Source organism: Vicugna pacos, chromosome 8 (assembly GCF_048564905.1).
Source record: "Vicugna pacos chromosome 8, VicPac4, whole genome shotgun sequence".
Taxonomy (NCBI): Eukaryota; Metazoa; Chordata; class Mammalia; order Artiodactyla; family Camelidae; genus Vicugna; species Vicugna pacos.
Window position 1 is genome coordinate 12,519,147 of NC_132994.1, and position 26,134 is coordinate 12,545,280.

The 26,134-nt window shown below is 36.6% G+C and overlaps 1 protein-coding gene across 3 annotated transcripts in view; it reads left to right on the top strand.

Annotated features, from left to right (window-relative positions):
* The window catches only part of BCKDHB (branched chain keto acid dehydrogenase E1 subunit beta), a 195,891-nt gene that overhangs the window by 122,879 nt on the left and 46,878 nt on the right, over nucleotides 1–26,134 (top strand). For all 3 annotated transcript variants that reach the window (XM_072965536.1, XM_015247972.3, XM_072965538.1), the window contains exon 9: nucleotides 16,288–16,374. In XM_072965536.1, coding sequence (XP_072821637.1) covers nucleotides 16,288–16,374 — 87 coding nt within the window. The remainder of the gene's footprint in view (nucleotides 1–16,287; nucleotides 16,375–26,134) is intronic.

Sequence of the window (26,134 nt, forward strand, 5' to 3'; positions counted from 1 at the left end):
GGGAAACCCATATGATTATTTCTCTATTTGTGAGCTAAAACCTATAAATCAGGGAATTAATTATGTATAACAGTAATACATATTTTAAGAGTTTGAATTCTCCCTTTAAATATTCCCTATTATGTATCCCAGATTTTCCACTTAATGTTTTGGCTCTGTGAATGATCTGTCTTCTACATTAATTTGTTCACAGGCCTTGTCCTTTTCCTCGTTTGACTGAAACAAAACAAAGCACAGTGACTGATGAGGTTGTACTGCTTCTGCCTTAAAGTTCAGAAGTGTTCAAAGAGCAGTGATGGGTTCTGTTTTCAGCAGCTTCTGGTCAGCTGATTTCGTAGCCTAGGTGCATAAGGAGAAGAGGTCACCAAACTGAGCTAAGGATCGTGCTTTCAGGGGCTTCTGTGTTTTGAAGGGACTTTCGCACCAGTGTAATCTAACTCGGAGAAAACCGGTAGAACTCTGCTTACAGAGAACATGGCAAGGGTTAAGACGTCTCTTTCTTTGTTTAGAAGGATACCAGAAAAATCCTCAACAAACTTTATCTTTACTTAAAAAGTTCAACCTTGTAAACATCTTTCATCTTTTCATCATTAGCCTATAGCTTTGTGAAATCAGAAATTCTTAAATTAATATTATTGATATAAATTTTATTGCTTTTGCTATTTGTACTTTTGTTTTTGAAATTTCTTTGATTGATGGTTGTATGAGAGCTATAGGCATAAGCAATTTATATTTTCATTTTGTGCACATGTAAGTTTCATCAGAATAATTTAAATTTGTAAATTAGTCTTGAGAAATCTTTCAGAGGGGTGTTTTAGCAGAACATTATTCAAGTTGAGAAGCACTGGACCAGGGCCTCTGTGAGGGCAGGTGGCAAAGTGGTGGCTTGGAGGATGGGCCCTAGGAGGCAAACTCTCCCCTCTCTGATGATTCCTGCCCTCCAGGGCTCCATCAGGTCCACCACTGCTGTTCTTTGCTGAAACTGGATAGTGCCTGCAGTTATACCTTCTGTACTCAGTGAGGGGCTTGGAATCCATTAAAGCCCAAAGCTCACCTTAGAAATCTCTTAAAATTCAAATGAGGTTCAAAGTTGGTGAGGCATAATGATTTTTTTCTTTTATTGATGTTTACTCAGTTACAATGTGTCCATTTCTGGTGTACAGCGTAATATTTCAGCCATACATACATATATTTGTTTTCATACTGTTTTTCATTATAGGTTACTAGATGATATTGAATATAGTCCCCTGTATTTATTAATATGACTGATCTCACTGCTTAATTTTATTTGAAGGATTAGCCTTTGACTTTTTTTTTTTTCAGATTGGATACTGGCTCTTAATAACTGCAGCTTATTGAGAATTTGCAGATTTATGTCTCGAATGTCTTTCCCCTCCACCCCTCCCACCCCACGGCCTTGCTCAGTGAGCAGAATAACCCATTGCTCCAGGCCAGCTACAATATTATGATTTCAGTGTCAGTCATGCAGAGCCAGCTATGTTCTGATTTCAGAATTATGTTTGGCTGTCTTGGTGTAAGGTGATACTCTCCGCCATCAGGAAGCTGTGGGACCAGGGAGCAGAAGGTTACATTAACATTCCACCTTCCTAGAGGTTTCCTGGTTTCATTAAAGGCTGAGGTTTAAAATACATGCACTTCAAATCGTGTAAATAAAAAAGTGTGAAAAAGGTATGCATATATAAACATAGGCACACATATTTTGTAGGTCATACATTTTTTTCTGGCATAGACGTGAGAAATGATTTTTTTTCTTTAGGACAGAAATTTGTAAGTGATTTCTTGTAAGTTCTTCAGGACTGTGGATAGTCACGAGAATAACAAAACCATAGTATGTTTCCCTTAACTTTTTGGAAATAATCGTAACATTCATCACCATCAGAACTAGAGGAGTTGTGTATAACAGACTCAAAAACATTAATTTATGTACCTAAGAAGTGAATTTATGATTAGTAAAGGCCGAAATGCAATCTGAGCGATGGTTTTGTGGCTAGTTAAGATGTGCCAGGTAGAGGGTTCGTAATCTCCAGGAGGATGGCTGCGGGGACGGTGAGGTGATAAAAAATAGTGGTCCTAAGACCAGATCACGGCTCTGTGAAGAGAACTGAGTCTTATCCTCATCATTTTGATCTTTGGATTTTCCAGTCCCGTTTCTGTGTGGGTCCCAACATAAATCTGATTATTTTAATGGTGGTGCCTTCGTTTTCTCCCTCCACTTTAACACATTGGCCCTGGCATCTTCCTTGTGGCTAAGACAGACACACCAGCTCTGGGCATCCCTCTCGCTGCTGTTGGCCTGGCCCAGCCCCCAAAACTGATGGCCAAGGTTAGCAATTTACATCTTCAAAAACTGGGAATGGGTGGGTGGGGGTGTTAAAAAAGAATTCCTTTTATGTAAGAAAATTTTCTAGAACATTGTATTATTGGTAGAATTATTAATACTTCTCTTAATTGACAAAAATGCATTTCATCTGTGGCAGATATTCCTGGTGCAGCATTTCTCCTCTGAAGGACTAAAATTAGTTGGCACACTGATTTTCCTCTCTCACTAGCGCATAAACACATGGGAGGTGTCCTGGTAAGGCCTGGAAGGGTGCTATAAATGCTTCAGGAAGAGTGCGGGGCTCCCTAGTACGTTGTGGGTAAGAGCTCCAAAGCGTCTGGGTACTTTTTTCCTGCGCGTTTAACATTTCAAATGCCTTAGTTGTCCACTTATGATGTCATTTTGGGACGTACAGCAGGACTACTGAAAGCTTAAGCTTGCACATCCTCTTGGATAGCTGACTGTTTTTCTGGGTTTTCTAATCACGTGATGAAGAAATGGCTCAAGTGTCTTTCGTTTGAAATGCTGGATCTGCCCTGCTAAGTGTCACGTTCCACAAAATGGGTATTTCACAGGTCAGTGTTCACAAAATGTTTGGGAAGGCCAGAATGGAAGGCTGCCTCATTCAGTGTATAATTTTGTGGGTACAGATAACATAGCATCTTGACATTTGAAAAGAAGTGTCGTTCCCCAGAAGGATGTTTCCATGAAAGAGAGGTTGCAAACCCTTGGGTAAAATCTGGTTTGGAGACATATTTTGCTTGGCTTTCACAGTATTTTTGTTTTTTTTAAAAAAAAAAAAGGAGTTTGACCACCTAAGTCAGAGACAGTGTTTTCTGGTTGTCCACATGACCCACCATTTGTTTTTGACTCCGTTATTTGCATCACTTCCCCGGATGCTAAGACATTTGTTTTGCATCCTTTGCCAAAGGAAAGCTGCTTATAGGCAGTCTCTCATTTTTGTGCTTTATCCTCTAAGTTGCTGTCAGCCTGGGAAGAGGATCCTCCCTTCTGTCCTCCCGCTCCTTGCTTACTCTTGGCTCCAACCTGAGTTTGGGCAGTAGCAGGCCCTGGGGGTGGGGGATTGGGAAGAGGGCAGTGGAGAGAGGAGAGGAGGAAGGGCTGTGTTGGCTTCTTTGGCCATGGTCCTCAGGTACCCGAGGGGATAGAAGGAACCCGGGGAAGTCCCTGCCGCCGTGCTGTGGCCAGTAAGGGAGAAATAGACACCCCTTCTTACTCACCTTGACATCCTGTCTGCTTGGCTCTTGACTCTGTATTTTTCTGATACTTGCCTTGGGGACCAGCATATCCATATTCATTCATTCCGTGTACAGTTTTGAAGTCCGCTGAATGGAGAGCATTGTACCAGGTTAGCAGAGGGCAGCAGGGGAAGCTACCCTAGGTACCCAGATCTACCACCACTGTAGGTCTTAGTTTTACTAGTGTGATTTCAGTTCCCACGTGAGACGTTTGGGTTTCATCTGTATCCTTTTTCACCCAGCCTTTTGTTCTGCACAGGATTTTTATTCTGGTCTCTCTGAGGTTAGAGCCTGTATACTCTTGAAAGCACTTTATTCTGGATCTCCAGTAACTCATTTTCAGAGGCATGCTTTTCCTTTGGATGATTAGGGTAATTTTCAGCAATTTTTTTTTCTGTAGGGTCTATGATTTCCTCTATGTTTTACTTCCTTTACTCATCTTTCAATAGAATGATATTATCTTGTCGAGACTCCTTTGCCAGGGAGCAGAGTGTGGGTGTTCACTTTGATTTTGCTGTCTGTTCGTGGGGAGACGTCCTTTCTCCAATTTTCAGGCCTGATGGTTGGAGACAGGAGCTCAGCTTACAGGGAGGAGCGCCCCCTATGCTGCCAGCCCTCCACCTGCTCCTCTGCTGCTTTGATCTAGGGGCCCCCCAACTAAGGGCCGGAAGAAGTTTGGCAGATGACACAAAATTACTGAAGCTCTTGGTTTTAGGCGGCGCGCAAGGGTAGCTGTAGAAAGCTTTTAAATAAAATATTTCTAAAGTGCTTTTCTCTTTTAAAAGGAATTAACTATGAAGCCAAATGTGCTATTTGAGTCTTTAGTGTGAAGCCCTGGTTCTAAAACAGTGTTTCTTAAATTTTTTTTGAACTTTTTTGACCCAATACATACATATGATACATAAGATTTTATTATTTATATTATTTTAAAATTTCATTTCATTTCATATTTTGGCTTTCTTTTTTTCTCACAGCTGTACTGAAGGATGATCGGCATACGATAAACAGCATGTGTTAGATTGTGCAGTCTGATAAATTTTAACACATAGGCAGCCGCGAAACCATCACCGCAGTTGGGACAGTGAACATGGCCCTCATCCCACCCTTTCACTCCCTGATCTCCAGGCAACCTGTTTCTGTCACTATAGCTTAGTTTGCATTTCTAGAATTTTGTGTAAATGGAATCATGCAGCATGCACTCTTTTTTGGGGGAGGGAGTATGGTTTCTTAAACTCAGTATAATTATTTAGATATTCATCCAATTTATTGCATGTATCAACACTTCATTCCTTGTTCCTGCTGAATAGTATTCCATTATACAGATAGACCATGATTTGCTTATTTATTCACCTGTTGATGGACATTTGAGTTGTTTCCAATTTTTTAAAGATTTATTTTAAATTTTGTTCATCTATTTATTTTTATTGAAGTACAATTGACCTACAACACTATATTAGTTCCAGGTGCATAACATAGTGATTTGATATTTCTTTACATTGTAAAATGACCACCATGATAAATCTAGTTACCATCTGTCACCATACAAAGTTATTGCAACATTATTGACTGTATTCCCCATGCTGTGCATTTCATCCTCATGACTCACTTATTTTGTAACTGGAAGTTTGTACCTCTCAGTCTCCCTCACCTATTTCTCCACTTCTGTCCCTTTCTCACTCTTCTCTGGCAGCCACCTGTTTTTTCTCTATATATGAGTATTTCTGTTGTTATGTTTGTTCATTTGGTTTGTTTTTTAGATTCCACATATGAGTGAAATTATATGGTCTTTGTATTTCACTTAGCGTAAAACCTCTAGGTCCATCCGTGTTGTCACAAGTGGCAAGATCTCATTCTTTTTTTATGGCTGGGTAATATTTCATTGTGTGTGTGTATACATGTATACATACACACATATGCATACACACATACATACTATATATATTTATATATGTATATATATCACATCTTCTTTATCCATTTATCTGTTGATGAACACTTGAGTTGCTTCTATATCTTGGCTATTGTAATTAATGCTGCTACAGACATAGGGTTGCATATTTCTTTTTGAATTAATATTTTTGTTTTCTTTAGAAAAATATCCAGAAGTGAAATTACTGGATCATATGGTATTTCCATTTTGAATTTTTTGAGGAACCTCCATACTGTTTTCCGTAGTGGCTCACCAATTTACATTCCCACCAACAGTGCAAGAGAGGTTCCCTTTCCTCCACATCCTTGCTAACACTTGTTATTTCTTGTCTTTTTGATAACAGTCATTCTGACAGGTGTGAGGTGATAGCTCACTGTGGTTTTGATTTGCATTTCCCTGATGATTAGTGATGTTGGCGGATATAGCAAAATGACCAGCTTAAAATAAAGTAAGTCAACAAGCACCAAATCTTCTTGGATTACTCTTCAAAAAATTGCATTTATCATTTACAGCCTAAGTTACTATAGATATGTCTCATTTTTTTTGTAGTATAATGGCCATGCACAGCTTACTTTATTTTCTTAGTTCTTATCAATAAAAAAACTTGCAGAATAGAGAATAGTAAATCAAACTGGAGTGAATTATTAATAGTTTTACAGTTTACAAGGAAAGAAAATTTCAGAGTTTTTTTCCCTAAAAAAAACTAGGGCTTAAGTCTAGCTATAAATTAATTTTTAAATATTGAATTGTATCTCTGAACAACTATTATTACTGCATCTTAACTTCTCATTAATATTCCACTAACAATGAAGTTTGACACTGTAATTCTCGACCTTGAGATTTCTGTGCCTCTCCACCCCTCACCTACTCTGTCAAAAAACCAGTGAATGTTTTGTAGACAAATACGACTATTTCTACTAAAGGAATTCTTTTCCTGAATCCACCTGTCAAATAAAACAATTTCTTCCTGTCATCGTGGTTTTAATGAAAGTATGACATTTATGTACTTTATTTCCCTCTGCACCATCTTAGTTATATATGCTCAAAAATATATGTGTAACTTTTGCTGATGCATCCTATGAATTTTACCATACCACTTATTTTGAGTCACTAAAAAAAAACCCAAAAGATTTTAAGCTTTGCCCATGTATTATGAACTACACATGAATTTTGTTTCGTAATGAACTAAAAATCCATTTACTCCAACAGAATTGAGCCAGGTTCTAGAAAATAAAAGCATTTATCCATGGTGATGCAGAAGTGTAGCAGTGTTTATACTTTTGATCATTCCTTAGAGAAGTATTACCTTGGTCGACAACCAGCTGGCTTCAGGGAAAATTGTACCCTCGACACACGCTTAAAACAGCAGTGTAAAATGTACTGGCTGACAGTCTTGGTTTTGGTCAGGGTCACTATTTTGTTCACGGTATGCTGGGAGCATAGGCGATGATGTCAGTTTCTACCCGTAAGACTCTTATGATGGCCAGACGTAGTATTTCCCTCTGTTGTCAACACTTGAGAAAAATTTGCCAAATGGAGACTCAGGAATGAAAAAGAAAAGAATATTAGTAATTGTTTGTTTAAGGAGAAAAATTCATTTTTTTCCCATGTTATTTTTAAAAAGACCTTAGGGGTTGAAATTTAAAATTTGAAAAAAAAAATTCCTTTTTACCGAATATAACTTGATTTTTAATTTCGATATTCTACCTTAACAGTCTTTAAATTAATTTTTCTTTCTTGAGTATGCTTTGCCCTAGTTCATTGTGGCAAGCCTGATTATAGCCCTTCAGGGACCTGGGTTAACTCATCTGTGTTTCCCCAGTATTGGCATATGTGAGTGGCTCAATAAATTTTTCTGACATGAACCAATGACCCTTGGAATTTATACAGCATTGAAAGTTAATTGGGAAATTGCATGTAATACTCAAATGAGATGATGACAGTGATCTTCTGGTTTATACCAATGTTTCAAACTGTCTTAGTTGGTATTCTATATTTGAATTACTGGCAGAGTATGAGCAAAGAGATGAGGCTCAGAGTTTCTGTAGTATGTAACTAGACTCCATTGTTCTTCAGATTACGGGTACCATTAACTGTTTACAGGTTATCTTTGTGATTCTTAGTGGCTGACTTACCACTGAAGATTTTTAAAAAGAGGAATGCTGTCTTAGATAACCAGTTGGGCAAAGGATCTGTGTGACATTAGTAATCTTAGGGAAGAAAATATCCTTGTGTTTGTTTCAAAATGGAGGATAGTGGGGGAACCAAATGTAAAACTTTTTCAGAAAAGAAGACATGGTGAACAATTGAGTTTGATTATGTATTTTTTTCATATGGTATATCATACTCTGAAAAAATTTTATTTCCAGCCCCCCAGAGGGATCAGTTTAAGAAATCTGATGCCTGCCTTGAGCACTTTAAAAACACTATCTATATCAACAATAAAAATCAAAAAGCCTGATTAAAAAATCAAAAAGAAAAAGAATTAAAAAGTGATTAGTGGTTAAACATCACTAATCATTAGGGTAATGAAGATCAAACCAGGGTGGCTACTATCAAAAGGCCCCAGAGAATAACAAGTGTTGGTGAGGATGTAGAAGAACTTGAGCCCCTGTGTATTGGTGGCAGGAATATAAAATGGTACAACTGCTATGGAAACCAGGATGGCCATTCCTCAAGAGATTAAGCATGGTATTGCCAAATGATCAGCAATCCCACGTCTGGGTGTATATACCTAAAAGAAATTGAGAGACTCGAATAGATATTTGTGCACCCATGTTCATAGCAGCGTTGTTCACAACAGCCAAAAGACAAAGGAATCCAAGACTCAGAGAGCTGAATGGATACACAAAATGTGGTTTATAAATACAATGAGGGTAGTGTTCAGCCTAAAGGATGGAAATTTTAATACATGTTATAACATGGATGACCTTTGACGGTATTATGTGTTTGGAATTTTCATTCAGCCCATCATTATAACCTAGATGTTAATCTGTGTATGTGAGTCATCGGTGAGTTATCAACCCCTACCCCCAACACGCAATATGTATATACTGTCATGGTGACAAAATAATATTACTTGAGTGAAGGTAAAGTGCCTAAATTAATGAATAATAAGTGTAGTGAAGCGGCCCAGCCAATGGTCTTTACTGCTGGGCCAGGTTCTAGATCTGCCGAGTAGTGTGCACACTACTAGTACTACCATGTTTTCATTTATTGCAAGAATATAAGCATTCTTAGCAGTGAAGTTTTAGTTATGTGATACTTCGGAATGTTGCCTGCTGTTGCAAACTTCAAAGAAGAATCCTGGAAGAGGTCAGGATGGCTCTAAAAATAGAAGACATTAAGAGCTACAACACCTTGATTGTGTTTCAAAAGTACAGCTTGGCGTTTTGATCCTTGTTAACAGTTTTCTAAAATTCTACAATATCGAAGTCAACAATATTAATATCTGAAAGATGTGTTATAATTTCTCCTTTTCATAAAAAGAAATGGATAAGCATTGAAGATTGGGTTTAAGTTTATGGAAATACTTTAAATCCTGCTGAAAAATGATAGGGTGGTGACAAAAATGAAGATTAGAAAAAAACTTCATAAATGGCCACCTCAGTCTTTGTCAATTTGCTTTGGCACACACAGAAATTATGTTGACACCTGTAGGTGCTTATGCTTTGCATGATGTTTAAGCTAATGGGGAAAATGAGAAAAAGAACTTTTAAGACCTTTATTTACATACTTACTCATGTTTTACTATATATCTAATTAATGTCTACCAGTCCAGTACCTTTATCATCATGATGACGAGAGCTCTTGTCACTAGCAAAGGAAATTTATGTTCAGTACCAAGGAAAGGAAATGTTCTGTGTGTTTGTTCCAGTCATGCATTTACAAAAGATGTACATGACAGAAACACGTTTAGTACTGCTCACCCTTATACCAAAACCAGTCTAGAGTGGGGAAAATAGATAGGAAGACTTGGCCCAGGGTGGCCTCTGTCAGAACGAGAATGATGATTACAGCTTAGTTTTTAGAACTTTCCTTTCAACGCCTTTTTTAGCATTAGTCTCTCCTAACAGCATCCAAGCATCAGAATATCAGAAACTTGTTAGTGCTTTGTTTAAATCACTATGTCTATATGCTTTTTAATAAAATCAATATTAAGTACATTTATTGAGCATCCACAAATTTACAACTATATCTTAGGTATTGTGGTTAGGTATAGAATACTTCATACTTTCTGAATTTTGTGCTCTTGAATGATTTGGAGTCGGCTGGAGGAGACGGTACAGAGATACACACACACGTCCTCCATAGAAAAGAATGCTCCCCAAAACAAACAAAAAGATGCTCAGGTACTTTTTCGAACTGTTTTTATTTGAATAATATATGCATCTGTCCCCAAGTAATAAAATGAGCAGAATGTACTCAATTTAATGCTTATTTGTCATGTGCTATGTTCTGTGGTAGACACAGCTCCAAACAGCAGAGTCCCCCACTTTGGGCTTGTGATTTGGAGTGTGATTGGAAAGGGTGATAAGACAGAGGGACACAGGGCTCTCCTTCCTACAAGGTAAACTGCTAGTTCCTGAGAGGTAGCTACACGTCCGCAGTGAGTGCTGCCTTGACCTAGTGCGTGATGCTTGCCCCTGAACCCGGGTTTTAGGTCTCAGAATATCCTTGCATTGTCAGGACCTCAGTGGAAATGATTGCCAGGGTGTATGTCTCTGATAAGAAAAGGAAGGAAGAGAGTAACGTCAGGTTTAAAAGAAGGGGAAGTCTCGCTAGTTGGGGGGACCAAGGAGGGAGGGGTTGTGTGAGATCGGTCTTGAGAGAGGCTGAGACATCTTGCCTCCAGAATTCAGGGAAGGAAGATGGAGGCAAGAAAGAGTGGATCACGGTCGCTGAGAAGCGAGGAGCCAGACATAACTGGAGCCCGGAGGGGCTACGAGGAAGCGAGCTGGAAAGGAAAGGTTGATTAACACGGTTATCTGACACACTTTGAAGTAGCTTTCAGAAGGATGTCCACATTTAATCTTTGTAAAAGTGGGTTTTCCTAGTCTCTTCAGCATGTCGGCTCTGATTATCCAAATAATTCAGGCAAGAGTGAACCAGTGAGGATGTCTGAGATTTTCCCTAACGCCCCCTGCCTTTGTCAGCCTGATGTGCTCATTCTTCTTCTGTTGACTTTATTCAGTTCTCTTTATGCTCTGCTTGCTCCCTTACCTACTTTTTCCACGTGGGTGATGAAGCGCTGCGGATTTAGTTTTTCTCAGTTTATACCAATTTCCTACGATACCAAACTTTGTAACACCATCACTGACGTCCTTGCCAAAATGGACTTTTCCGAACTTTCTCTGGAATTCGCGACTCTTCTTTGTTTTCTGGCCTTGGTGTTTCTCCAGTGGAACATGAGCCAGTGGTCTGATTGTGTGCGCAAATTGTGCTGATTAATAATAGTTACCAGGCAGATATTAATGCATTTGTTAGCCTGTGATTAATTGTGAGGTTTTCCTGGCTAACATGTCGAATGTGTTTGGCTACTAAACAAGAAAACATTTCAAAAATTTTAAATTACTTCCAGTGATATTTGAAGCTAATTAAAAGCATATCCTTAATGCTTCTAGATTGTATAATTATTATTAATGTGCTTTTGATGGATAAAGCAAAGGTGTGCGACTTTACTGTTCCTTCTGCTCCTAGGTATTTATAAGCACATCTGACTTCAAAAGGAAGTGGTGAAGGCCAGCTTTGATGTTTCTTTTGCTTTTCATTGGCTTCATATTCAGGTAGAAAATGTGAAAAATTCTCTAAGTTGCCTATTCAGAGTGTTACTTTCTTACTTTGCATTTTGAGCCGTCAGAATAGGCTGCTGAACTTGTTGTTGGTCAGACTGCATCGCTCCGGAGGAAGAAAGTCTTGCTGTAGGTTTTGAGTGAGAAATAAAAAAATACACTTTTGCTTTCAGAATGTCAGTGTTGAACTTCCAGGCATATGCAAGCTTAATGGTCTGCCTTTCTGTATCATTTTCTCCTGGAATGACGGCTTAACAGTTTTCCTGGTTGGATTGTGTTAAAATCTTTAAAGGCTACATTCACTAAAACATATGTCTAATGTTTGGGCAGCCAAAATCTGTGCAATCATTTTAGCGAAGTTTAACTTAGCAACTCCGCTGTTACCACAGATATCTTATTGTTAAAGCTGCATTATAGCAGCCTCCATTTGGAATCTGTTATTTCCTGTTTATGTTGTTCTGGGATGTGCTGAAGTATCCTTTTGCGCTGTTTTAAAAATGGATTTTGCTAAGAAAGCAATAGCGTCAAGAAATTAAAGAAGGACATGCTTAATATGGGTAAATTCCTTTAAGAAATTTTTCTCTAGTTAACTTTTCTTGAGTGTCTACCATCTTCTGAATGCTGGGCTAGGTATCCCACATAGATAACTTGAAGTTGTGGCAGTGGGTACTGACATCTGGGCAGAAGATGAACAATGAGGAAAAGTCATGGAGTGGCCAAACCCAGAACAAGAAATCTTAAAGTTTCCATCGGAACAGGAGTGTCATGATCTGTGGGTCATTGGCAAGGTCATTGTGTGTTCAGTGTTAAGATTTTGATGGCTTCTCTGGGATAGGGTGCTGCTGATGCCCTGGAGGGAGGGGACAACAGAAATAGTGAAAACCACTAGGAGAAATCCAGGGCAGACAAGGGCTCATTGACTTAGCAGCCATAGGCTATTTCACTCCTACCCTTTCAGAATTGGTTTTTAAGTTTCCTTGACAAATTTCTCGAGCCCTTGTAGGGAACAAAGCCTTTCTGTTCAGTGGTAGGGAACACAGAGACGTTACTCACCTTCCTGGTCTTAAATTGGCTGAGCCTTGCCTGGTGCCATTAGCTGCTCCAAGTCAGTGGTGCTCCCTCTGGTGCTCTGACTGGTGCCAGCATCCTGGAGCAGGTCTTAGTGGCAAGAAGTTGAAGAAGCAGATACTGGAAAATCCAGCCTTACGTGATCTTTCCTGGCTGGGATGGGTTTAGCTTTCATATTGAAAAGTTGTTTAAACCCTTTAAAATTTTTTTCAAGTGCTGAAATACATTTTTATCTCCGAAGAAAACTTGAATCTTGGAACATCACTTTTTTTTCCTGAAGAAAATGAATTTTAAAGTATTATTAGTATTTCTGTCTGTAGTTATTTATTTTGAAAAGGTTAATGACTATCTCTGTTGAAAGGTACTATATTAATTTTTACTATCTAAGTAGATCAAAATACTAAATTTGGCTAGAAAATGTCTCTGCAGTTGGATATCATTGTCATTGAATGTATGAAAATTAAATGCCTGTTAAAGTTGACAAATACGTAGTTTAATCAGACTGTCTGATTGAATCACAGAGAAAGGAAAAAATAGCACTTTCTTCAACTTTGTGTATTTGTGACGATCTCATAATCATAATATTAACAGAGTGCTGATAATTTCCAAAACAGAAAAGAAGCCATTGTCAGAGATTTTAGTAAATTAAAACTGTGAATGATAAAAAGCACACAGTGAGTTGAATTTATAGTCTACCTTATAAAATCATGGGACTCTATAGACTCAATCTTAAATGATATGTGCTAATTCTTTGAAAATATCAGTGTTAGGTCTGTATTTTGGCATGTTTCAGACTTTTGATGTGGTTTTATTTGATACATTTTAATACTTTTCAGGTATTAGATGATCTTAAGAAGGAAAAATGAAACTCAGGTGCTTTCAGAATTGAATGAAATAACCAATGGCAAATGCTCAGCTCAGAGCCTAAAACACAGCAACTCCTGTGACAATCAGTCATTTGTGATTATTCTGTCTCTTCTCTTGTCACTGCATCCTCTTTCTCACAGGTTTGTTTGCTATGACAATTTCCAGACTCACGGTGGTATTTTCATTTTGTGTCTGTCCTCCAGCTCTTGGTGTTTTAGAAATTTCTGGAATTACTTCCAGAGCTGTCAGCATAACTCCCGATCCAAGAACTCGCATGTTTATGCAGCGCACTTGCAGAGGTGTTGAAAAACTTCATCTTCTCTGATACCAATAGCTTACTTCCCATTTTGTCTGGGATTCAACAACTTGAAGGTCAGGACTTGAGCTGAACGTGGTCCTGACAGGCAGCAGATCACATAGAGATGCCATGGGAAGGCTGATTGCTTGTGTTTCACTGTGCCTATTTGCTGCTGGGGTTTGGGACCTCAGGGTTCCCTTGTACCTGAAGTGAGTCCAAAGATGCCATTAAAAAAATTATGTTTTTTGAGATCATGACTGTGACATACATATATCTGTTACCTTCCACATTAATTCAAGGGCTTTCCCTTTATTTTTATCTATTTCAGACTTATTGAGGATATTTTCAATAATGTAAAAATAGTTTGCACATAAAGTAAAAAAAAAAGTTCTTTTCTCACAATTCCTTCACTGTCATTTTCCAGGAGAAGCACGTTTTGATAGCTTGGAAGGAATTCTTCCAGGCTATTTGCATATATTAGCTCAATACTAATGGCTTTGTTTATTGTTGTCCCCACTACTGTGGTGGTTGGTTGTTTTTCACAAAAATGAGATGATACTATTTTTCAATTTGCTTATTTTACCAGCTAATTTGACATGGGCATTGTTCTGTGTCTTCGGTCTTTTTCATGGCTGCATAATACTCTGCTGTATCGATGTATCCTGGTGTGTTTAGTTTGTCTCCTGCATCATCCATGCTTATACATCATGTTACATGAACTGTAAGGGTTGGAAGCTTTTGTCCTGGGTACATCTGTGCTTAGTTTCCCCACTAGTCTCTGCAGGCTAAAGGAAGCCCAGGACCGTTGCTCTGGTTGCTTATTATCCTTCTGGGGCCATCCTAAAAGTTGTCATTTGATCTTGGATAGCCTCAACTCAGGTAAAAAAAAAATACCAGTTCTGTTGTGTGGGGTTTTAAGGTAACAACAGCATTTTTATAGATGTTTCTCATTTCAGCCCTGTAGCTGGGATGCACTGTCTAGCTGGGATGGATTTTGGTTACGTCATTCTTAGACACCCTAATGTTGGCAGAGTTCTGGGTTTCAGAGCTATAAGAAAGGTTTGCTTGTCAAATCTTTTTTTTTTTTTTTTAAATCATTCATCCTTAAAGTCAGGACATCATTTTAGGGAATACTTTGAGAATACATTTTTTTTTTTATGATTGTGAAATATTTTTGTTTCTTTACATTTCTAACCCGGTAAACTGAAATTTAATTTGTGACTTTCACAAGTGACGTAATTAATCATAGTCATAAAATTCAAATACCAACATATTCCAAGGTTAATGTTTCATTGGGGGTGGGGATGGTATTCATTAAGATGCTCATAAAATTTTATGTTCCTCAGGCCCTATTTACTTAGTAGATACAGTAACTTATTTTTGTCATGGCTACTGGCCATATCTTGGAGTTTAACATCTGCTGGCTGAAACTGCTGCATACTTTTGAAATTCTAAACTCTAATTGCCTCGAATGAAGGAAATCTTTTAATTTATATACAGGCATACCTTGAAGATACCATGGGTTTGGTTACAGACCACCGAAATAAAGTGAATATTGCAAAAAACACGAGTTTTTTGGCTTCCTGGTGCATAATAAAAGTTATGCTTATACTGTACTGTAGTCTATTGAGCGTGTAATAACGTTATGTCTAAAAAATGCAATGCCTTAATTAAAAAATACTTCATTGCTAAAAAAAATGCTAACCATTTGACAACGCACGGTTCAGTTTGTAAAAACTGCGATATACGCACAAAACACAGTAAAGTGAAGGGCGATAAAGTGAGATCTGCCTGTAAATTTTCTTGTTTGGAAGATTTTTATTTCATGTTCATAAAATAGTAATGTAGAATTTAAAGAAGGTGATGCCAATTATTAGAAATGTGGAGGAGAAATGACCGTTTCTTCTTCGTAATAGGGTAATTGATCAACATATTTTAAGCACTAACTTGCTGTGGATTTTAGTTTTTTTTTTTTTTTTAACCTTCTACTTCCCTGGCATCCTGCTATGATATTATAGCTAAGACTTTCAGATTTATTATTGTATAGAATACGGCGTGCACAGTGGAGTTAGCCACACGGAGCCAGTACTGAGAAGACATTCTTTTTGTCTGTGACATTTTGTACTTTAAAACAGAGTTGTGGTCGTTACCCCGATCTCAGGGCACGTGAACGAAGGGAGTTGTAACCCTTTGACTTTCCCGGTGATTTCTTCCTGCTCGGTTTCCATGAATATCTTGTGTGGCTTCAGCTTTTCCTTTGCTACAGCTTTTATATGCTGTTCTTGTGTTTTTCTTGTCCACAAGACAGTATTTCTTATGACTGTTTATTTGTATGCAAATATACCCCCAAATGAACAAAAAGACACTTTCATTCTTAAAGTAACACAAGGAAGAAAATGACATTGATACAAAAATGTGAGATAACAATAATTCAGTTTATAACACAAAAATTTGTTATAATGGAATGCATTTTTAATGACATGTAGAATTACAAATCTCATTTTTCCTTTGCCCTAGGATTATAAATGACTGAAAACTTTTTCAATTGTGCAAAAATGAAATGACTCTCCAGTTGAAAGGGAGATGTAACTTGGTTGGCATAAAATTGAACTGCTAATTTTTCATTATTTACTAGATTTAAGTAATTTCTTTTTATGACTTAATCAAAACTATCTTCATGTATTTGAAAATGTGTACTCTCCTCAACATCAAGTTTTCCTTTTCTTTTTCAGTCTGTGGTCAAAACAGGGCGACTGCTAGTCAGTCATGAAGCTCCCTTGACTGGCGGCTTTGCTTCAGAGATCAGCTCCACGGTTCAGGTAGAGTAACGTTTTGGTACTGATGTGAATGTTTGTGCAATTGCATCTGTCTATTCCAAGAAAGAAATTACTTATCACAGTACATAAAAATATACACCATTTAGAAATGAACAATTTGCCATTTGACTACAATTTCACTGTCCTTTAGATGATGGTCTAATTACATCTTCTAGAAAAGAAATCTTGAAATAATAAAAGTTGAAAATTTCTTTATAGGGAGAAGAAAGTTTAAAATAATCTTAATAAACTCATGTCAGTTATGTTTGCTGGGATAACAGGAAAAGAAAAACTTAAAATTTAAATGTGATCGTTCTTTTTTGATAAAACTTTTGGTAAAGCTCGTTGTGATATATGTTGATTTATAAAATTGATGTTAGATTTTACCAGCCCACACCTTACAAAAAAAAATGGATCTGTCAAAAGTCAGTAATTTAAATTCAGTAAATAATTTCACAATCAATAAGTTAATTTATTAATTGGATCAGTCACATATTATGCTATTGGCAATACTTTAGAAATGGTTTAAAAACCATTTCTTTTAAAAATATTTTGTTATGATGCGGCATATCAGGAAAAAAATTTGCAAACCTCTTTATGAAAGATTTGACTTAAAATTTTCAGTCACATGTATTTCACAGATGTGAATAAGATAATTTAAATGACTTTTAATTTTCCTAATTGTGTAAATTAAAAATTAAATAACTATTTTAAATGAAAAATTATATGCATTTTAAATTCAGAGTATGTCTGTGGTTCACAAACATTTTGCTTCTTTTTGCTGGTGGTAAAATGATTCTATTTTTAAGATACATATATGTTGAAAATTCCTGTAAAAGTATATGGTTTAAAAACTTGATATAAAATTATGATATATGAGTACTGATGTTTACATCGATGATTTCTAACAATGAAATATCTTTAAGTATGAATTGGCAACATTATAAATATTTTAAAATTAGGTGAATCAAATTTAAACATAAATATTTTAAAAGCTAGATCAAAATAATTCACAATTATAATCAAAAACAAAATTATTTTGTTACTTTTACATATCTATTGTTACCAACAAAATTAAGAAAAGCAAATATTTGAGTTTTGTAGATTTGTTTTCCTATTATATAGGCTAAAATTTGAAACATATTGCTTATCATTATATATCATGATTACCTGTCATGAGTATTTACTGTGCATTTTATTTATTACGTAGCATAATGTACTAATTTGTACTAACTTTATAAAGAAAAAAAAATGTGGCTTGCAAGAATGAATCACTCTAACATCCAGACGCTATTTCAAGTCAGAGGCAAACTGGAAAAACAAACTAGGATTTTCTGATTCCTAGTTACTATGTAGTCCACTAAACCTTTTGAAATGAGGGGAAGTGGCTGTTGCTAATAGAACCTTTATCTGACAGCCTTGTTTCATTTTGCCCATTGAATGTCATCTTATTGTTATCTCAAACATTTCATTTGCATTTAAATGTAAAAGGAAAATAAGCAGAATATAGAATCAGAAATTATGACTCCTCTGTAAAGTCCTCTTTCTCTAAGTGTGCTTTCTAAATTTGAATTCCATAAATTATTATAAGCGGCAATAGAATATAACATTTTTCAGACTGGAAAGGAATTAGAAAGATTATCTAATCTAGTGCCTGTTGGTCTTGAATAATATGTGGACTTGTGTTCAAGGAAAATTGTCTCTCGGGCTCCAAGAATACATTTGCAAATTCCAGTTGAGGAACATTTTATGGGTTAAATATAGTCACTATATAAAGCTAACACCAACAAGATCATAAACACTTTATTAAAATCAAATCCTGAAATTCTATGACAATAATTGGTGGTCGAAGTTGTAAAAGAGATTATCCAGAATAGAATCATATCTTTATCATATACTATGAAGATACCAAAACAAATAAGATGCGTTATAATGCTCAGACTCTCAAGAATACAGCCACTGATCCCCGGGTATCTAGAGTCTGAGAAATCCTGACCTAAACCAACTGTATTCCTTTTATAAGTGAGTGTTAGTCTCCACAGTGCTGGTAATTGACCCAGTTTTAAAAGAAAGTGAATGATTTGGGACTGGGACAGGAGTTTTAAGTAAAGGTTGAGTGTGTGCACACACATTCTTTATTCAAAGTATCCACCCCAATACTCCCAAAAGGAAGAGAGAAGCTTTGGATTCATTAGAAAAGGTTCTCTGTTTTCCACGTTACAATCATTCAATCAACTAACCACAAAATGAATTCAGGCGATAATGTAAAATATGCAGAGAGATCTTCATTTGATATTTTGGGGAATTAGAATTTGCATTTATTATTATGAGGATGAATTTGAAAATGTTCACAGTTGGTTTTTGATTCATTCAGATTTTACTTGCACAAATGAAAAGTGTGGAAAATGAATTGTAATAAAATAGAATCAACATAGTATCTCCAAAGGTTTGTCTGTTGCAGCTTTTGTGCATTGATAAGGGAGGGGAAAAAAGCTAGACACCTTGAGGGACTTTTTTCTTTTTTGATAATGATGTTTGCATATAATGTAAAGTAATCTGAGGAATACAGCCTCCTTTTCAGCAACTGTTTCATGCACTTATTCAGCTGAATGCAGTGTACTGACTATCTTGAGCATCTTCCTTGTGGAAGGTCTCCTTCCCTGTTCTAAGTGAAGCCTGTATCAAATTACAAGTGTCTTGGGCTGTTTCAACTGAAATCACTTAAGTGTGAGGTGCTGCTGCCTTCACCACTTGAAATGATTCATATTTCTATATTTCTTTTTGTTGTGTATACTTTGTAAGGTTAGAATAGGCAATACGGGGTTAAGATATTGAAAGCCAGCTTTCTATGACGGCAGGGAAAAGGTACACGGAGAACTCTTCATTGTCGTCTTAGAAAAGAAGTTTGAAATTACGAATGAGAACAATCTATACATTAGAGCACTACTGATTAAAATACTGAGTTATTCTCATTCTATCAACGAGTGTAACTTTCATGTGAAAGTGAACACACACACACACAAAATCTGCCCCACAGGCATTGTTTTGTGGAAGATATTCGGTAGCTCTTTAAAAGCTCATGGTTAATCTTACAGCATTGCTCTCGAAACTATTTTAAGAGAATGATTATTAACCACAAAACTACTGTTTTGAAATACATTCAAAACTGAGAGCACTGTTTTCTGCTCTCCTCCCATTTTAAATGATTACCCACATTAAAAATTGAAATGAAGAGACTATAGCATTTCTTTTAAGTTTATAATTGATATTTTTAGATAGAAAAATTATATCATGCTGTATAAAATTAAATATCAAGTAAAGGAATTTTTTTGCTAGTTATAGGAAATGTTGCTGGCTTTACTATTGATTATTTTTAGTTAGATAAAATATGAAAGGAATAAATGTAAAATATGCTCATAGTTTATTTACATAACTTTTCAGTTCATAGCAAATGGCTCTGCTATCATAGAAAGAGTTCAGTGCACACAAGTTTTTTCATGTCGGTTGCCTCTTTTTCATAAAGCCATTTATTTTATTGTTTTAAAAAATATTCACTGTCAACAGTCTTAGCTTGACGTAATGTTAAAGTCAGAAAAGTGATTAGGAGACGACTTGAACTAATTAAACATAACATTTAAAACTTGTATTTGTCAGTAGTTTCTTCATAAAATTTATATAAATGCTCACAAAATTCAAAACCAATCCATTGACTCTAAGAACTGCTCTGTATCCCTACTGGGTTTAAGTCGAAAGTTAACTGGGAGGTGAACTAGCTGAGCGAGGTCGGGTCTATCTGGCTCCCCTATGGGGAAGATTTCTTGGTCGGTCATCCAAAGCTTCACTGTCTCTTCCCATCTAATTTTACATTCCCATCTGTTCTCACTTTGGGATGAGGGAACTTTTTCCTTCTCTCCTTTGACACATACCGAAACTTGGAGAAGAGCTTCTTTTAGGGAGTTACGCATTCCTCTGTGCACCCTGATTTGTGGATAAGTGGGGAGACAACAGAGTTTAGATCATTCATTGACTTCATTGTGTAGTTTGGGCAAAGATTTTGTTGTTTCGGAAAATTATGTGACTTCATTTGATGTGATGTTTGTGTTCCTCAGCTTTATGTAACCACATCTTTAAAAAAAAAAAAACCCAAAAACTTTACTGTGCAAAAAAAAAAAAATGCTAACCTCATCTGTTTTAATATTCCCCCAAATTAATTTATACTTTATATTCTAGAATGCAGTATTCAAAATTCAAAAGGCATTAGTTATCAATATTAAGACCCAAATAATTTCTGATATTTTAGCAGCTTTAAATAGCATATTTCCTTGAAGCCTTGTAGAAACCAATCTTTATTATTAATTTCTAATACATTCCCATAATGATGAACTAAATATTCATACTGATAAGCTTGGGATAATAATACAATTTTTTTTTTTCTTTCTGGACTCAACGCTTAATAAGAGTGCCAAAAATTTTAGGGATTGGGGTTGACTTACAGGTTTGGATTTTTTTTTTTTAACACATGGAAGCAATAAGTCTGCAATAAGAGTCCAATTGGAGAGGATGGTAAATTTCCATACCATTGTTCCATCCTTTCTGTGCAGTCTATTCCTAGGATAAGAACTCAGAAATTGTACATACAGACATATATTTTTAAGGTAATCGTATAATAGTTTGAATTTTTAGAGGGTTTACATTACTCAAAAGGTAACTTTCATAGTTTTCAAGTCAAGGAATTTTGCTTTTCTCACCGTTTCATGTTAGAAAGGATTATGCAGAAGGATTTCTTTTTCTTATAAACTTACTATAACCACCAAATTTACCTGCCCTCCGTTTAAAAACATCAATCTGAAGAAGAGGGAAGAAGTCCGAAATAAATGGTCTTGAGTGTTTACCATTGTGGAAAATACATTTAAATCAAATTACCATGTTGATAAAGTAAGAGTCAGCAGAGAAAACTATCAGAGTAGTAATTCAATGAATAGTTTATCGCAGTTTCATAATCTTATTATTTGTCATTGTTTTACTAGTGATTCAAAGCATTTGTCAACAATAAATACAGCCGTCAGGAAAAGCATACTTCTAACATCTATCTAGATGGAGCCAGAGCATCAGAAAAGCAGTTTAACATAGAGCATTCAGATCTTCGATGGACTTTTTAAAATGGAATTTTGCCCTGAAACCTGTTGAATGTTCAGTCAGCAGCTTCTATGGCCATCAATATGAACCAAAGACTAAATACTTTCCGGGGATGCATCGTGGATGGGGCTGCTCTGTCGCTGTTCATAGTTAAGCCCACGTTAGACTCTGCTGGTCCTGCCCCTGCCCTGACCACACCTTGTCTCCTTCCATATCTCTTTCTCCTTTGCCTATTAGTGTACATGTGGCCAGGCTTTTCCCATCAGCCCTCTCCCTCCTCCCCCCATCCTTTCCTGGGCAATCTCAGCTGTTTGCATGGCTATCCTTGAAACCTTGAACTATGAAACCTTCAAGATTTGCCCTGCCTGTTGAGCCTTCGTTTCAGAATTCCAGCCTCATGCTAATTTGGGTAATGATAAGAAACCTGTATGATATGATGGTTCATGTGGAAGGATTTTAACATGAAACAGTGAGAAAAGGTAGACTTCAGCACATATCTGCCAGTTTCTGGAAATCAGCTTATCTCGGAATGAACTCTGTTTCTCTTCAGCTCTTTCTGGACCTCGTAAATTGTCTTTTGATCTCTGCCCCTGAGCCTATCACTTCAGATCATGTCATGATTCATTATTTTCATAAAACACACCTCAAAACACACTCTCTGTTTGAAAACCTCCAATAGATCTTCTCTCCCTGTAGATCTATTAGATCTATAGATCAGTATTTAAGATCTTTCTTTGATTCAAGATCTTTAGATCAGTGTTCAAGATCCTCATCTGCCCAGACCAATGTTTCCAATGTTATTTCTCACGTCCTTTTATGTTTCTCAAAACACGTAGATCACACGGGCCCACTAGACATTTCCCGAATGATAATTAAGTTTTGCAACCAGTCTTTATGGAATTCTCTGGGCACAGCCTTAATTGGGGCCTTTTGTTCAAGGAATGGAGTCCTTGTTTTATAGACATTTAAAAAGTTCAGTAGAAGAAACAGATGTGAAATAGATCATTATACTGCGGTACATATACTAGGATAAAAGAATATTCAGAGGACTGTGGGACCATAAAATACTTGATCACCCCACTCAGAAAGGACAGTGAGTTAACTCTTGGAGGATGGGTAAGACCCTGGGAGTGGAGGTGGATGGGGATTCAGGCAGAAGGAACAATGAACAAAATGAATAAGAAGGCAGGAAAAATATTTGATGTTCTAAGGATTAAAATAATTCTGGTATGGTTGAAGAGTAGCATGTGAGGTTTGTAGCATGTGGTAAGAATCAATAGGTAGGCAGGAGTTAGAGTCTAAAGAATCTTATATAAGTAATTTGTTTTTATTTGGAGGGAATAGACATGCCAGTAAAGCCAGCTCACATAGGTATAAATTCTAGTTCTTCCATATAATGTATTTAAAATACCCCTTATAAACTGTCTAGCAAATAGGCAGTAGTATGAACTCAAAAAACAGTGGCCACGGTTGTTATCATTATTTAAGGCAGAGGGTTGTAATAAAGGGTTTTAAGTAGGAGATTAACATAGAAAGATTTATAATTTAGAAAAGGCTCTGGCACTTTTGATAGGGTTGCATTGGGAGGGGTGAGGCAGGAAATCACAGAGGTTAATTAAAAAACTATTCAAGTAATTTAGGTAAGAGATTTAAGGGTCTTCTAAACTAAGGACATGAGAGTAGGGTTAGAGATAAAGGTGAATTTTAGAGAGAGTAGGGGGGAGAATATGAAAGAAAGACTTGCTGACTGATTAAGCAGTAGGGCAGGAAAGGCTTAGTCCGGTTTCTAGGTTGTGTGATGTTTGAATGGAAGTGCGCTTTCACTGAGTCGGGGAGTATCATTGGAAAACGAGTTTAAGCACATCGTCTTGTGGAAGATTCATTTTAAACTTGTTGAATTTGAGTTGTGGATGGAAAGTGTGTCTCTGCAGCTCAGGAGAGATTCTAAGGTGTCGTGTAAAGATTAAGGAATTATCGTCTTAGGGTGATGGCTGAGGTCATGGACGTGAATGTGATCACACAGGAAAAAGATAGTCTTAAGGGAAGTTTCTAAGGAGCCCTTAGGTACACCAATGTGTATGAGAAAGAGAGAAAGAAGAGTTTTAAAGGAGGTTGAGATGGAGTGGCCGGAGAGCGGGAAGGGAGTAGGAGAGAGCTATTACAGAAGACCCACAGGGAGAGTTTTACCATGAAATACATGGCCAACTATATTAAATGATTCCACATTTGTCGAATCGGCTGAGGGTGATCCCTTGAATATAGCAACCATCACATTGGTGACTTTGATGAAAGCAAGTGTGGCTCCTATCGTATTTGGGCTGGTGAATGAGTGAAGAATTGAAACAAGGAATAGTAGACGAGTATCTATTTGAAGAAATGAGACTTTTAACAAAAATGGGAAATAAAGTGGTTAGAAATGTGCTCCATCTCTCAGTGCTATTTGCTCAGCATGGATGGAATGTCATTTTCTCCATTTGAACCCCTCCCTGGCAATCTTCGTAACTTCTCCCTTTCCTCACCATCTCCATCTTCTCCCTACCACCTACAGCCCTTCTAGCAGTCAGGTTGTAAATCTCTCTCAAATCTGCCCTTTGCTTTCTATTCCCCTAATAAACTCCAAGTGAACCAAAAACAATGAAAAAAATCCCTAAATAAATAAATAAACAATAACAAAAAACCAAATCACAAAATCTAAAAGAAAATTGTAGAAAATAACTCATATGGGATGAGTAAGAGATTTTTGAGCAAAAAAATTTTAAAAAGCAACACAATCATGTTATCACAGATTAGTGTATTTGCATAAAATGAAAAATATCTGTGTGACGAAAGCAAGCACAATTAAAGGAGAGTGACAACTGGGAAAGTGTTGGAACATATGGCAAAGGACTGCTGTGTGTCCTGTAGTAAACATTGTTACATAGCAATAAGGAAATTCATTGCCACTGTATTTAAAGGTCAGAGCAGATTATTTTTAGAACTATTAGTGGCCAGTAAACATGACACTGTATACCTATGGCTTCCTATGGCTAAAAATTAAATCTCAAAATGGGCTATCAGTATTCCTTGTTACCCATAAGAGTGGTACTGCTTCGAATGAATTACATTCAATGTTGAGATGGTGCAGCGTGAACATAGAAATTGATTCATCTTTTCAGGAAATCAGTTTGATATGTGTATCAAGGCTCTTCCTCTGACTCAGAAATCCTAGGCACCCCCACACAAAAATGGATAAGAGCGTTCTTCTCTGTACCACTCATTTGATAGTAAAATACTAGAAGCAGTATCTGTTACAGCAGGAATATAGTTGAATACATTATAATGAATGTTGTAGACTTATTAAAATCATTAGAAGAATAGTTATCTTTGTAACATTTGTATGAGGAGATATATATATATATATATAATATATATAAAATAACTAAATGAAAAACTCACTAGGCAAGCCACAGGTGTTTTACTTGCTCAATTTTTCTAAAAGAAAAAAATACATTCATATATCTAGGCATTGGAAAAAAATCTTCAAAATAAGACTTCTATTGATTTATGTTTTCTTCCTAATAATTTCTTTATTTTCTATGTGCATGTATCCTAGTTTATAATAATTAGGAGCTTTCTTGTAATTAGATGGCCTCTCCCACGTAGCACAGTAAATCTTCTAATTCTTCCTAAGTTGTCTTAAATAAGAAAACCCATTTTGCTCAGCGTTGATTGTTTTAAATTTCATATTTCATTTTGACATGGCTTCTTAATCATGTACGTTTGAGTTTTGGGAATTGTCATTCATAGTAATAATACCCAGATTTGTGATGTGGGATAGTTTTAAAACCAGTGAAACCCTATTGCCTAAAAGTTGGTTATTCTGCAGGTTAATTCTGTCCCCACATGCCTGGTATATTTGATTCATTGCTCTGATTAGAAAAGTGATAGCAGCGTAATATTGGGATATTCAGATTATTTAATTTTATTTAATTTCCCTGCATTCAACAGTCAGTGATACTGAGACTAACATTACTAAAATGTACTGTTATTAACATGGGGGCCCCTGCGTATTTTTCTTCCCTTCCTCTGGTATTAGTTTTAGGGCGGATTGCCATCATTCTTTTTGAAATCCTTCTGGAGGTAAGCCAGTTGGAAAAAAGATCATCCACATTTCATCTCTCTGGATAATGATAAAGCACCTAGTTTCTTTCATACAAGCCTTCTTATTTGTCCAGTCAGAAGTATTCCCCTTTGAATTCAAAGGTGCATCATACCAAACCTCCTGCTTTTTTCTCCCTTTCTTTGTAACCTCCAGTTAGCCTTTCGTCGTGTCCTTTTGGTAATGTCCCAGGACCGCTCCTGTCCATCCCTCTTAAGACTGATTGTTCTGTGGGTTGGATGGGAAAAATTAATTTTGCTGGAATGTTTGACAGTAAACGTGCTCAACTGAAAGGTTATGTTGTAAAAGTATAGTCCTGAATCACGAGGTAGAAATTATTTAGAGGAGTAGGTGACTTCTCCGGTAACTTCAGTTTTGAAATAGCACCTCTGCAGGGAGGCCCTCCCTGATGCCCCATCTACAGTAGCCCCACAATTCAGAGTCTTCTTCCATCACATGACTCTGTCTTACTGTCCTCATAGCCCTTAA